Source organism: Cyprinodon tularosa, unplaced genomic scaffold (assembly GCF_016077235.1).
Source record: "Cyprinodon tularosa strain WSP-4 unplaced genomic scaffold, ASM1607723v1 ctg497, whole genome shotgun sequence".
NCBI classification, from domain to species: domain Eukaryota; kingdom Metazoa; phylum Chordata; class Actinopteri; order Cyprinodontiformes; family Cyprinodontidae; genus Cyprinodon; species Cyprinodon tularosa.
The window spans coordinates 113,350-128,540 of NW_024039226.1; the positions used below are offsets into that span (position 1 = coordinate 113,350).

The following is a 15,191-nucleotide window of genomic DNA, read 5'->3' on the forward strand; positions in this document are numbered from 1 at the left end:
TAAAGTTGAAGATTATAAAGGACAGAAAAAAAATGAGGTAAATATTACAAAGACAAATAAATAAAGAAGCTAATTAAAAGAGTTATATACATTTATGTCTCACTGTATAATTTAATTTCTACCTACATTAATTTGTTTATTGAATTTTTGGTGGCAATTAACTGTATGCTTATTTATTTATTGAGCATTTATTTATTTCTGTATTTATTTTTAAATATGGCAGAGTTGGTCCTCCATAGTTTTACCTTCTGTTTTTCCATTAATAAAAAAGCATCTTTGGGGTCCCCTACATTAAAAGGCCATTTGCATTTAAAGGACCGTCTGAATTAAAGTTGAAGTTACGCCGGGGATGGATATTTCAGCAAGACAAAGATCTAAACACTGCTCCAAATCTACCCAGGCATTCATGCAGAGGAACAATTAAAATGTTCTGGAATGGCCATCCCAATCCCCAGACCTGAATATCATTGAACATCTCTGGGATGATTTGAAGCAGGCTGTCCATGCTTGGAGACCATCAAACTTAACTGAACTGAAATTGTTTGGCAAAGAAGAATGGTCAAAAATCCCTTCATCCAGGATCCAGGAAGCTATTTCTGCAGGAAGTAACTAGAGGCTGTTGTTTTTTGCAAAAGGAGGATCTACTTAATATTAATATCTCTTTTTTGCTGAGGTCTAATATTTTTGGGCCTGTCAAATTTTGTTTTAATTCATACTGCCCATTTTCTGTTATTCCAATTAACCTCAATTAAATACTGAAATATTACTGTGTCCATCAGTTATTTTATGTATCAAACTGCAATAGCTGCTGCAAACACCCAAATATTTAGAAATAAAAAAAAAATAGGATTAATAAGGGTACCCAAAGATAGATAGATAGATAGATAGATAGATAGATAGATAGATAGATAGATAGATAGATAGATAGATAGATAGATAGATAGATAGATAGATAGATAGATAGATAGATAGATAGATAGATAGATAGATAGATAGATAGATAGATAGATAGATAGATAGATGTAGAGTATCTGGGAGGGGTTTCTCACCTTTTTGTTAAGTTTGAGCCACGTCACGTAGCCTTTGCTGTCTGTATACTGCAGGCCGAAGAACCAGACCTCCCTCAGACCCACAGTCTTCACCACCTGAAACAATAGAAATGCTTTTAGTTCAGTTAGAGACACCTCACCTGAGTCATATTAGAGATCGCTTATTAGGCCTGGGGAGGGTTTCTCTAGGATACTGGCTTTATCTCAACAAGCAATCAAAAACACTGTGTATATTCTTAATCTGTGTTTTGGGAGTTTTTATATAAAAATAATCTCAGTTTGATTTAATCATAATATGCCAGTTCATAAAAATTGGGAATTGTAAACATTTTAAAGAACAAAGCAAAGCAGTCAGATCCATATCCAGGTATGTAGAACTGAGTTCCTTCGAAATGATTACAGTTTAATAAAATGACAATGCTTTCCAAAAATATGGCTCATCGTTTGTTACATTCCAAACCTCAAACAAAAACTTGATTAATGCAACAGACTAAAAAAGTAGTGCATAATTGTAAAGAGGAAAGAAAATGGAATGGAGACCTTTTGGGTTTTTTATAATTTTTATTTTTTTACAAATCTGTAAATTGTGGCAAACAGTTGATTCAATATTTTGTAGAATCTCCATTTCCTGCAATTACACCTTTACTGGGTCTTTCTCACATGATTAGACTTTGATCGTAACCATTCCAAGGTAGCACCATCTCTGTCGTTATCCCTGGAGAAAGTTGAACCTTTGCCCCACAGCATGACACTGCCTCCTCTATGGCTTGCTGTGGGTAAAAAGTGTTTGTGGTTGTGTTCAGAGTGAGTTTTCTGCCACGCAGTATTTTCCATGTAAGCCAAAGGGTTAGATTTCGGCCTGATCCAATCAGAACTCCTTTTACATGTTTAACTTCCAGCGAACTGCAAATAGTTCCTCAGCTGAGCTCTGCAGCTTCTCCCCTTAAAGCTTAATGTTATGTAACATTTTCTTTTCACTTCATATTTACTGTGCTACTTTTTGTTTTTATCTCCCACATCAAATCAAAATCTCAATAAAATTCACTTAAGACTATTGCTGTAGCATAATAAAAGTTGGGAAATATAAGTTTATGACAATGACTAAAAGTTTGGTAAAGAAGTTAAAAAGCCCTTGAACATTCCTTTATATTTACTTGTTATGTTTTTCCTTTCTTTTTCCAAACACACAACCATCTAACCTCAACCCATTTCCCAGAGGGGATATGGACACAATTTACAGTCTTACTGTGTAATCAACTCTGTTTTATGCGTCAGAAAGAAGCACACCAACAAATTAAAAATCCATGCAAATCAAATAATCACATAAGCACCCAATTTACTCAAATAGCCTATTTAAATCTGCTATTTAGCAGGGATACTGCTGACATTTACTGAAACATGTTCACTCCTACGTACAGATCCTCCCGTGAAACAGGCGATGTAATGTGAAGCATTTGGAGCATGAAAGGCGATGAATGAATTCAGGATAAGAAAGGATGAGTGAAAAGTGGACCACAGAGGAGGAATAAAAAACAAAACACTGTTTGTAATTATTGCTAATCAAAGAGGCGGAGTTCAGGCCAGCTTAGATCTGTTTGATGACAATGGCCTTTTTTATTTCCATGAGTGCGTGTTTGAGAGAGCTTAGGCTCTTTATGTAGCTCTTCAGCCTTTTTCATCAATGGGCGACCTTCACATTCATGGAAATCTGGTATATGGTAAAATGAGACCATCTTTAGCCAAAACTAAGGGCTGGTTCATGGGTGATGCAGTACCTTAATACAAGTATACGGTTAGATTTATTCTTTATACATCATGTGAATTGTTATTCTGTTAGCCAGATTAGACAGAGTGGAAGGCCTTCCTTAACATGGTGGATGTCACTGTGTGTACGGAGGTCATCTAATCAGGACAGCCTTTGTGTCTTTAAAAATACACAGGATATGGGCACATCTTGGAGCCGGTCTGATAGAGAAGAGCTATCTGCAACCCTGAGGAATAGAGGCAAGATGCTTATAGGTCAGGGCATTGATGGCGTGTCAGTTTCTGATACGGACAGCTAAGCATCCACCTGATGCAACACATAGACTCATGAGCTATAAGAAGGAGAAGATGACCTTGTTTAGGGCTCAATCTTTGCCGGACGCTCTCAGACGTGATTTTTGAGCCCACAGCTGTGCAAACTCCAAGCATTTTCTCTGTCCTGTAACGACCTGATCTGGAATAAACTTTACTTTTTTACTCCTGTTTTTATAGTCCTTTTTACATGTTTTTACCCAGTTTGAGTTAAGAGTAGTAAATAACTTGCTCCCAGGAAAAGAACAGTGAGGGAGCCCCCGAGGCACAACAGCTTTTTAGGGAACATAACTTCCTCATTTAACAATACACTGTAGAAAGAATAGTTAAGGATCCTTACTTTACTCAAGGGACGCAAGTTATTGATTACTCTTGAGCTATCTCTATGGTTATGCTGCTATAGGCTTAGACATCTGGAGGACATAGGGTCCCCTATTTCATCACTCTGCTTCATTCTGTATTGTAGCATTTATGGGGATGTAGGGGAAAAAGATGTTCCAAACCTTTGTTATATGAAAAGTATTACTGCATTAATATTCTGAAATGCAAGTAAAACGATTAAAACACATAAAAAATCGGAATCATTAACCAACCAAGTATGAAAGAAATCGGCCAACTTCTATTTAGCAAATCTGAGGTTAAATGTTCTATTTTTTCCTTCTCTTTAAAAGTTATTATATTTAGTTTCAAAGTGTAGAATAATCAGAAGACTTCTTTTAGAAATAAAGATTAAACCAATTTTTTAACTCTTCTTGCCTGTGCTATGAAAGCTTGTTCTACAAAAACACTTTGCAACAGTTGCAGCTTTTCAAACTGTTTGGAACGACACCACTGGCATCATAAAAAGCAACAGCTGCCACAAAACTTTGGTTATAGTTTTATTGCAGAATATCACTATCCCCCAACCACACACATACCAACAGCCTTTCCATTTCCCTCCCCCACAGACTGAGACCCTTTGCATGTCGTGGGTGTAATTCATATTAAATTAACCCCAGCAATGGAAATGCACAAGAGAAACAGCCGGGGTGAAACGAGGGTTCAGGGACTTAACCCTGGATGCTAATCCATCCTGGTAACATCCACAAATAGTAGAATTTCCAGGAATTCAATTAAATAGGTGCCTTGTTGCCCTTAAACTTTAAACTCAGATTCAACCCAATTGATTTAATTCTTATCCTTAGAAAGATTCAGAAGCAGCTTGTTTACAATGAAATTTTAATTTTGACAAAGACAAATGGATACGTATATCTGAATAAAAAAAAGGGAACATATTTGCAGCAAGCAGCCTTAATGTGTAATTTGACAACAAAATAAAATAAAGCAGAAGTCAGAAAAGAGCACCAACAAAAGCAGAAAACAAAGAAATTGTTCTCTGTCTTCCTTCCTCCATGTCACCACAACCCTGCACAGTCTGACATGAAACGACACTGAAAGCTGCCCTTTTACTTCCCAGACAGTCACACACACACACACACACCCACAAACACGCAAAGGAGGACACAATACAACTAACACTTCCATCCATCTTCTGCCTCCTAACAGTCCGGGGTAAAACAAAAGGCTCGTTGTTTATGGCGCCGCAAACCCAGTACCAACCTAAAAAATACCGAGCACCAAATGGTACAACCCCTCAGCAACAACCAACAATCAGGGCTGCACGATATTTCAGTAATATCTCATCATTGCAGTATCTCTGAGCTACGATAGTATCACAAAAACTGCCAACAAATACTTTATTACATGTAAATATTTGCATGTCCTGTTATTCATTTATTCTGCCTGTTAAAAGGTCTCTTAGTGCAAAACAGAGTATTTTAGAAGATGCTAAAAGTAGATTATTTTAGACACTCATCCTATCGTTTGTTATTATTATTAGGGCTGGATGATATGGCCAGAACTTATATCACAATATATCCGTCAATTTTGGTCAACCCGATTTAATTCTGATATTGATATGAACTTTATAAAAGCTAGGAATGCCTACAGCATGCCCGTTGAATCTGATAATAATTCTGTCCTTTCTAGAAAGATCCTCCAACGTAGCATAAATAATTAGGGATGCACGATATAATCGGCCCCCTATCGGTATCGGCCTTAAAACTGAATATCGGACATCGGCCACCCCACCGATATTTAACCCGATATTTGATCAGCTTCTGAGTTTCTAAAGTCTAAAAAAAAAAAATACTACTTCTTCTTCCTCAAAAACTTCTTTTTTACAGACTTAAAAACTTCTAAAGACAAGGGAAAAAATATTGATACATTAAAATATCCCAATATCTTCATATGCTGATATATTGCCATTTAAAAACACCATATCAATCTCTTTTACTAATGAAATATTGCTATATGTCATCGTTATGCTATGAAATCCCCCGAAAATTCACGAAATTTTTCCATATTTTTATATGTTGATTTATTGACGCGGTATCGATCTATTTTACTAACAAAATCTCACAAGAATTAGCAAAATATCACGAGAGTTTGTAACAGAACGATGAAATTTCACGAGATTTTGAAAGTAAAATAGATCGATACCGCGTTTTTAAAAATCAGTTTGATATCAGCATATGAAAATACACTCACCGGTCACTTTATTAGGTACTCCATGCTAGTAACGGGTTGGACCCCCTTTTGCCTTCAGAACTGCCTCAATTCTTGGTGGCATAGATTCAACAAGGTGCTGGAAGCATTCCTCAGGGAGTTTGGTCCATATTGACATCGTGGCATCACACAGTTGCGGCAGATTTGTCGGCTGCACATCCATGATGCGAATCTCCCATTCCACCACATCCCAAAGATGCTCTATTGGATTGAGATCTGGTGACTGTGGAGGCCATTTGAGTACAGTGAACTCATTGACATGTTCAAGAAACCAGTCTGAGATGATTCCAGCTTTATGACATGGCGCATTATCCTGCTGAAAGTAGCCATCAGAAGTTGGGTACATTGTGGTCATAAAGGGATGGACATGGTCAGCAACAATACTCAGGTAGGCTGTGGCGTTGCAACGATGCTCAATTGGTACCAAGGGGCCCAAAGAGTGCCAAGAAAATATTCCCCACAGCATGACACCACCACCACCAGCCTGAACCGTTGATACAAGGCAGGATGGATCCATGCTTTCATGTTGTAGACTCCAAATTCTGACCCTACCATCCGAATGTCGCAGCAGAAATCGAGACTCATCAGACCAGGCAACGTTTTTCCAATCTTCTATTGTCCAATTTCCATGAGCTTGTGCAAATTGTAGCCTCGGTTTCCTGTTCTTAGCTGAAAGGAGTGGCACCCGGTGTGGTCTTCTGCTGCTGTAGCCCATCTGCCTCAAAGTTCGACGTACTGTGCATTCAGAGAGGCTCTTCTGCCCACCTTGGTTGTAACGGGTGGTTATTTGAGTCACTGTTGCCCTTCGATCAGCTCGAACCAGTCTGGCCATTCTCCTCTGACCTCTGGCATCAACAAGGCATTTCCACCCACAGAACTGCCGCTCACTGGATGTTTTTTCTTTTTCGGACCATTCACTGTAAACCCTAGAGATGGTTGTGCGTGAAAATCCCAGTAGATCAGCAGTTTCTGAAATACTCAGACCAGCCCTTCTGGCACCAACAATCATGCCACCTTCAAAGTCACTCAAATCACCTTTCTTCCCCATACTGATGCTCCGTTTGAACTGCAGGAGATTGTCTCGACCATGTCTACATGCCTAAATGCACTGAGTTGTCGTCATGTGATTGGCTGCTTAGAAATTAAGTGTTAACGAGCAGTTGGACAAGTGTACCTAATAAAGTGGCAGGTGAGTGTATATTTGAGTATATTATTTTTCAAAGTGTCAGAAATGGATAACAGAACTGCTATTTTCAATGGCTACTTATTTTTGTCCAGCTTTAACATTGGTATCGATATCAGTTATCGGCTACATGAGTTTTAAAATATCGGCATATCGGATATCGGCCAAAATCCCAATATCTTGCATCCCTATAAATAATGATAAAAAATAGCAATTCTACTCATTTTTAATTGCAGCTACAAGCTCAAAAGATTAAATGTACAGTATGTTTAACCATTTAATCACCTCTCCCTCCTCATATTTCAGTCCAAGGGTTTTGGCTTCTTTAAAAGTTCCTGTCCTTCATTTTTATGATTATATTTCATAAAGATGTTAACAGTTGTTTTGAGAATTTGCTCAGGCAGATTAACTTTCATAATTTTAAGAGCACAAACAAACTTAAGCCTGAAAGGTATGTTTACCAACCATTATAATAAATTAGCAAAAAAAAAAAGGTCAGAATAGCTCTGAAAGTGTAAAGTAGGAACCCGGGATATTTCTGAATGGTCGCACTTCTGACAAACCCTTGTTGGCACTAAGCAACACTTTGAGATTTTCATTTTAAACCCTTTCTGTAAAGATTTCTCTCCATCTCTCACTCATGTCAAAGCTGTTGTTCAGTTTGTATACAAATCTTTGGTGTATTTTGCTTTTTTCTCTCAACAAAACATATCCCAGCCCATTTTTTGTCGTCTGTTTAACTGGGAAAAGCAAACACTGAGAACACAAGTAACGCTTCTCCTGCTAAGTTCAGACCGCAGGCAAAGCAGCTGGTTTACATGCAAAGTCAATGGTTGACTAGGGGCGTAAATCACACCCATCATGGTGATTCGATTCACTCTGATGCACCTCAGTGCCGCAGACAGGAGGCCGGCTTATTTTGTTTTTATGACTGAAATTGTGGAAGCAACTCGTGAAGTTGGACCAGCTAGAAGAGCGAGGTGCGTGAGAACGCTGGGAGCCGTTTTCCACCTGGATCCCCGCTATTTGTCACCCTCATGTCTCTCCGTTGTCGGACTACTCGCCCCCACTTCCTCCCGCCTCGGTTGTATCTAGACCCACAGCGTATAGCACAGCCCACGCTTCAATATTGGTCATAAATCAAAAATGTCTGTGTCAAGCTCACTGCGACACACTGCTGCAGGAGTATAATCAGGAAGCGAGGTAGGAAGGCAAAATAGGTCTAGCACCACCGCAGCACAGGAGTCAGAATTACATCCAGGAGCAAATGGATAAAAATAGACCAGAGGGGAAGAAAAAAAACATGAATCGATACTCTTGCGGCGTGTCAATGCATCGGATCGTCGGTTGTTGGATCGGTACTAAACAATTATTATTTACACCCCTATGGTTGACGTGCATAAAGTGGCAGCAAAAGGAAGTAATTTTTACCCACTTATAACAGCAAATATAGCAAAGTCGCTCTCTGTCATTGGACACAGGAGCAGCAGAAGCATCAGACACATCTGGACACATTTTACTGGACGCGCTTCAGAATCATCAAGGATGCTCATGACGCGCAACCTTAATGTGTAAAGCATCAAAAATGAAGCAGTTCCAAAATCATCTTAACATAGTCATTGCTCATGTAGCCAATGTATTGCAATGTGTTGCAAATTCTGCCGTCATAAACTGTAGCATTTATCAAAACACCGGAAATGCTCTTAAAATTCATATCACTTATCGAATAAAGTAACATTCATTTAAGAGCAGCATTGCAGTATGCAAGTAATAAAAAGTTTATCATCCCTTGTATTGCAATCACGACAGAGCCACAAATAATCATAAGACTAAAAGTCTGTATCGCCCACCCTTAGTGGGAAGCAACATGATGAGAAGGACTGATGAATATGTGGATTTGACTGAGCTGTCACGTTTCCTTTTGGTTAAACTTATAAAGAAATAAAAGGTATAATTCAATTAATATGTACAGTTTTGGAATGTGTTATATCAAAAGTAGATGGTTTTACATGAATGTTTAAGGAAAAGTAAAAGGGAAAACACGGTTACCTGGTCAAAGAGCTGTTTTCCTGTCGTGTTTGGCTGGATGGCAAACTCCAGCTCAGCATCCATGGTGGTGACGCGTACATTTACCTGCAAAACACACCAAAAAAAGGAATAAATGCATGAAGGAAAGACACACTTTATTACCTGAAATTAGATGCAAAACACATCTCAAAAGTAAAGACATATATAAGTGAATCGTACATTGATTTTTAGATAAGCATTATATTATGATGAATTATGACATGTTATCTAATTAGGCAGAACACAGTCAACTTTATAAATTTTGAAAACTCCTTACCAAGAACACTGCGGGCAGGGACTGAAAAGAATATTTCTAATGTCCTTATGTTAACTAATGATACCCATGAAGGCTGTGTGCTGGGCCCACTGCTGTTCATGCGACTGCATATCCACACGAGGACAACAGCTTAATTCAATCTGCCAATGTCACTAAAGCCAAAATTTGGAAGCAAAGAGAATTATCAGAGGATATGTGAACTCACAAACTCCCGAAAATACATCTTACCAGAACTCGATAGTTGAAAGACAGCAAAACAAAAATGGCTGCACTGGGTTAAGCTGGAATACCTTGTGTTTCTTTTTTTTAAAACATGCATTTTTACTAGCCTGATAAACCAGACTAAATGGGAGATTAAATGTGTAATTTAGTCTGGCCCCGATGAATGAGACATCGGAAGATTGTTGATGAGAACTGTTAGAGTTATTGAATGATAATTATAAAATTATTGTGTGGGCATATGAAACATTTAAGAAAAACTATGCTACATTTCTGTCCTGTGATTCAATCAGGGGGGTCATAAATGTTTATGACCTGCATCCAGTAGGTCATGAGGCAGAGTCACACGGTTGTGTGACTTCCATCCAGCCAGATGGTCATTTCACACTGTCTTATGACCTGCATCCTGCCAGATAATCATTACTGGGTTTTCTGTTTAAGACCTGCCCTATTATGTAGTAAACTTTTAATAAAAGGCTTTGCTGTGAAGGGATCTGTAAGAAAAAGTGCTGGTTGTGAGCCAGCAGCTTCTCTCCCCTGTGCAGAGGCTGAGGTTACAAATCACTGTCTGTGTTTGATCATTTCGTCCTCTTAAACTTTTAAACTCACATTTCTCTGGATTTAAACCCAACAAGAACAACCTGTTGTCTTTCAAACCATGTCTGTGCCTATTGGCTAACGCTCTGACCAATGAGCGCAACTGACTGTGACGTAGTAAGCGTGACAGAAAGCTGGTGGGGGAGTGCAAACAAACAGCCTGTCAGTAAAACGGCGAATAAGTCCTTCTTAAAAATGAATGAGCATAGAGCCTCTTCCGGCTCACGTTTCAACGAAAACCCCAAGTCTAATCCTTCCAAATCTGATTCCAAATCGGAGTCAAATGAGAACTGTTCAATAGTTGTTGCCATCTTGCTTGTTGTGCTTTTTCCAGTGTCACACAGCTTTTTTGTCAAGCCCTCCAAACTCTGCCCGCCTTGCATCCAAAAATTCAAAACACATCTCTGCGTTGAGATTGGCCTGCCAGTTCTAGTACCTGGGACATTCATCAAGGCTAGACCACTCGCAGGCAAAAATTATTTTGGCCTCTGGCAGGTGGGGCCAGTTTACTAGGCTAATTTCTTACCTTTGTGGATGGGAAAGATGTTTGCACATTACTCCCGACCGGATTTGGTAAGAGTTTGATTGATCAGTTAATTCCACCGGTTGTGAAACAAATCACGAATGTGATACATCACAGCCTCTAATGCTGCTGTTATTAGCTCAAAGCTCACAATGAGAGGCAGATACCAAATCAGCTGGAGGAATTGAACCGAATTTACCTGCCTTTTGCATACACTTTCTACAGGAGGCTTTCAAGATTGAACTACAAGTATCAGTCTGGCTTATGACAGGTTATAATAAGATGGAGTAAATCGAGAAAGTCATTGAACTTGTTGAGCTGAGCATACGCCACACAGTGCATCTATGGTTTGGAAAAAGGTTTCCATTGGCTCAAAAAATTTGAGAAATTATGTAAATCCAGACGAAAATACATCTTTGACTAGAGCTGGACAATATGTTCAAAACGTATACAACAACCTCTAAACAGTATAAATGCCAAGAAATCCCACAAAAGAATCCTGCACTGAGTCCTGAATGTTATAATGCAATGTCCAAGAAACTCTAACTTAACATTTAAGAAATTGTAAAAAAAAAAAAAAAAAAAAAGAAATCGAAACAATAAAAAACATTCTGTCACAAACATCATCTCTTCCTCCTCCAAGCCTTTCTAGTTCTTCCAGCGTCATTGGCTCATTTTTTGTGATTAACTTTAATATGTTCAAGAAGAAAAACCCACCTAAGCCTGAAAGACCATGTTCACAGAGGGAAATGACTCATAAGTAGGTTTAAAAATACTGACTAAAGCTGCCCAATAATACTCAAAAATCTAACTTTTGATAAATCCTTGTTGACACTATGAGCAGCATCATTCCCCCCTCTAGGCTTGGCTGTTTTTCTAGGAAAAAGTCTCGTCTCTTTACTGAAGCTCAGTTTCTCAGCTTCAGTAAAGTTAAAAACAGATCCCAAACCTATATTTTTTTATTTCTTTAAACCTGGGAACAGTGACTGTTGACAAAACTACTAATGTTGTTACCAAAACTCTGCAAGGATCAGTCCAGATAAAACAGAATTAAACAATTCACACACCCCGTAATGTGACAGTCAGTGGTGATAAGCTCATGCTTGCCTCTCATTTAAAATCTGCACTTAGCTCTTATACCCTGAGTAAGTGAAGCTGTGCGACCAGTTCATACTTTATAAGCAAATTGCTTTCTAGACGGTCTGCAGCTAAAATCTATTTCTTATTCATCAGGTGCTAAAGTCAGGACGACTTCTGATGGGTACAAGTCGTCCAAAAACATAATCGTGATATTACACCTGTTCACTCTGAAGACACAGCCACGGTGCTGGGCCTCATCAGAGACAACAACGACCAGGACTACAAAGAGGAGGTGGAGCAGCTGGTGGACTGGTGCAAGGATAACAGCCTGATCCTGAACGTGGAGAAGATGAAGTTGCTCTATGTTTACAGAAGTAAACATGGATGGTAGTGCCGGCGCACATCTAGCGGTCTTTCCAACCATAAAAACTCAATCTTTTCAATATGGTTAAACATAAATACTGCTCACCGCATTATCATCGGCTATGGTTGTTGTTTTTCTTGCCGCTTCTGCGTAGCAAGAAGCAGAACAGTGACCTATGTCGGGTATTAATGATGTTTAGGTCGATTGAATCCGACCTGGCCGTTCACACACAGGTCGCATTGGAAAAGATCAGATTCGTATCAAATTCAGGACCACATAGCCAAGTGGCCTGGGTTGCATTGGAAAAAATTTGGTTCTGTGTTGTTCAGACTGTCATAAAAAGATCGGATCCGGGTCGTATATGGGCAAAAAAATCTGACTTGGTCACTTCAGGCTGCAGTGGGAACATAGCCTCTATCTAAGTAGCAGACAATGGCCCCCAGACAGGTGAACGTCATTGGTGACATAGCCAATCTGATGAGGCTCTTGTTGTTGGTCTTGATTCACCTGCTCCCAGAACGTCAATCAGTGACAAACTTAACCAAAGACTGCAGCGTACATCAAAATACCAAAATTGTATTCAAATGTCATATCAACTTCACTGAATAAAATCATATCAAGATATATATACGTTTGGATGTTGAATTATTGTCCAGCCCTACCTGTGACTGAACTAAACTGAACACATCACGTTTAGGTTCAATGTAATGTAGAGAAGGATTCAATGGCACAAACCAGTGACAGCAGAAAAAAAAATCTGCAAAGCAAAACAAAACAGACAAGTTAACTAACTGAACGTGTTTCTGTCACAGTAGGGCAGTCTTAGCCATGTATACGAGTGGATTCTTCTGTCCAGCTACTATAAATATGCTTCACCTCTAGTGAACACATACTCTGTAACAGCCAGTATCCATATATGGGGCTGCATGATTACACAGTTCCTCTCTACCAGCCAGCTGAGGGGAAGTTGCTTCCATTTCACTCTAATGAGGAAAAGTCATTAGGAGGATCTAAGGCAGTAACACCTGTCGTCATTTTCCCCTCATTACCAGTAACTTAAGAGTAACGAGTTGTTGTTTTTTCAAGCAGTTTCCTATGATTAAGTACCTCTACCATTGGCCTTCTTGTTTAAAAATAAATAAGTCAGAGCCAAAAAAAAGGATAATTCCAATTATTTTAGCATATCTATTGATTGAGTAAGAAAGCATTAAAAGTTCAGTATATGCCATCAGTGTTATACAGTGTAGACTAAAGTAATTCACAAATAACATCTAGCGCAGTTTTTTCTTTGCATTAAGCTTTAGATATGGGCAAAATTGATTATTTCAATGTGGATGGTTATTTGGAGAATTGTCCAAAAAAGGTTGTTCTGCTGTTTCAAAATTACATCCCTTTATATTGGTTTCGCCGATGACATCTTTTGGCCTAGATACCAATACCTGGCTGTGCGGTATCGGCTGATACCAATACCATACAGATACCATCTGCTGCCTACCTTTGTGAAGCAGGAAAAAGACTAATACAAAGTGAATCCAGTAGAACTTTTTATTGCCTACCTGGAATGGGTGAAAATAGTTGAATAAATTTTTGGCTCTCAAAATGGTATCAGTGCCCTATTTGTTGGTACTCGCCGATATCAATACCATCATTTTAGTGCTGGATCAGGTCCTCGCAGGTTTAGCTCCATTCTATCTAGTTAACCAATCCGCAACAATGCCAAAACACTCAATTCAGCTTGAACTGATCATGAATCTGTGAAAGCGCACGTATAAATGGGCTGGTTCAAGGTAGCAGACCAATCATCAATCAGTCAGGAACGCACAAGGGAGAGCGCCGAATTTCTCCTGTGAGGAACAAAATTCATCTTACAGAAGTACGAGGTGAGTGAAGAGGACTTGGGAGCTGATAAAAATAAAAGAAAACATGAAAAGAAAATTTCATCTGGTTATTTGGACTTTTTAATTCAATAATGTATGAGCTACAATAAAGCTGGAAACTGATGCCACGACTACATCAAATTAAATACAAGAAGTGAGTGAAATCATTATGATTTTTGAGCTATTTGTCCAGCTTCAGGGTAACACACACTCATCTAATCTGTACTGTTAGATATTCTTGTTTAATCCATATGTACATTAAATACACACACAAACACCCACACATTTATTAACACATATATTATTTATTAAATCCTTCTTTTATTCAGTGTTCAGGCAAGTGGCCAAAAAGTTTTATGAATTCATTCAACTGCATCAGGGCACTGGACAATGGACTGACAGACATGTATGTTTACTAATAAGTTTAATAATGTTTAGTCAACAAAATTTGTTTTTTCAGTACAGCCGACCAAAAAGCCCTGATTGTTAAAATATGCTATGACATAGCATAGAGTGTGAGGGTTTGTGGGTTTAAACACTGCATATTCTGACTGGTAACTGCGTGCTCAAGTCAGTGGCACAAAAATTATGCCATAGAAATCCATACTTCACCATAACTTTTCTGAATATAAGAGGAATCAACATAAAAGAGGAAACACATCGTCTATGCTGGACCATAGTTTCCCAGTGATTCTACAAGGCAAAGGGCAAAAATATCTGTCAGTGGAAAACAAATATGTCGATATTGTATACTATACTTTAATTCATCACAATGTCTTAATGTTAGTGAGATTATTACAGGGAAATGATTTACTCTTTTAATTCATCCTTTTAAATAAAATTATTTAGTCCTTCATGTTATGGAAATATCCACTCAATATTAGTTTTTAATAAAATGTATTATTTTCAATCATTTCTTAGTCAATTAACAAAGTGACTTTAGATTAATTAATTAATTAATTGAACTTGCATCCCTAGTTGTGACTCCCAAATTGAAGACCTCTGCTCTATATTAAGGCAATAAATGATGGAAAATTACATTTGCTACTACCCCCGCCAGCAGACAGAGAGCCAGCCCCCCAAAAATCTGGACAAGAACCTCTTAAATAGACAGATTATTTCCTACATTGTGAAAGGGAAAAGTTTATTTAGCTGATGTTGGTTGGTCTAAACCACACTGAGCTATTCTTTAATCGTGAGGCACTGCAGCATGGTCAGGCACCATTTAGTAGTCGCATCTGACTTCCTGGTAGCTCTATAGTACTGCCAGCA

The 15,191-nt window shown here is 38.5% G+C and overlaps 1 protein-coding gene across 1 annotated transcript in view; it reads right to left on the reverse strand.

The window, feature by feature from the left end:
• LOC119794900 (radixin) overlaps window positions 1-15,191 on the reverse strand; it is a 75,125-nt gene that overhangs the window by 15,349 nt on the left and 44,585 nt on the right. Inside the window, exons 3-4 of the mRNA XM_038302666.1 lie at window positions 8,965-9,048; window positions 1,050-1,145 (exon numbers count right to left, since the gene is read on the reverse strand). Of these exons, the coding sequence (XP_038158594.1) occupies window positions 1,050-1,145; window positions 8,965-9,048 (180 nt within the window). The remainder of the gene's footprint in view (window positions 1-1,049; window positions 1,146-8,964; window positions 9,049-15,191) is intronic.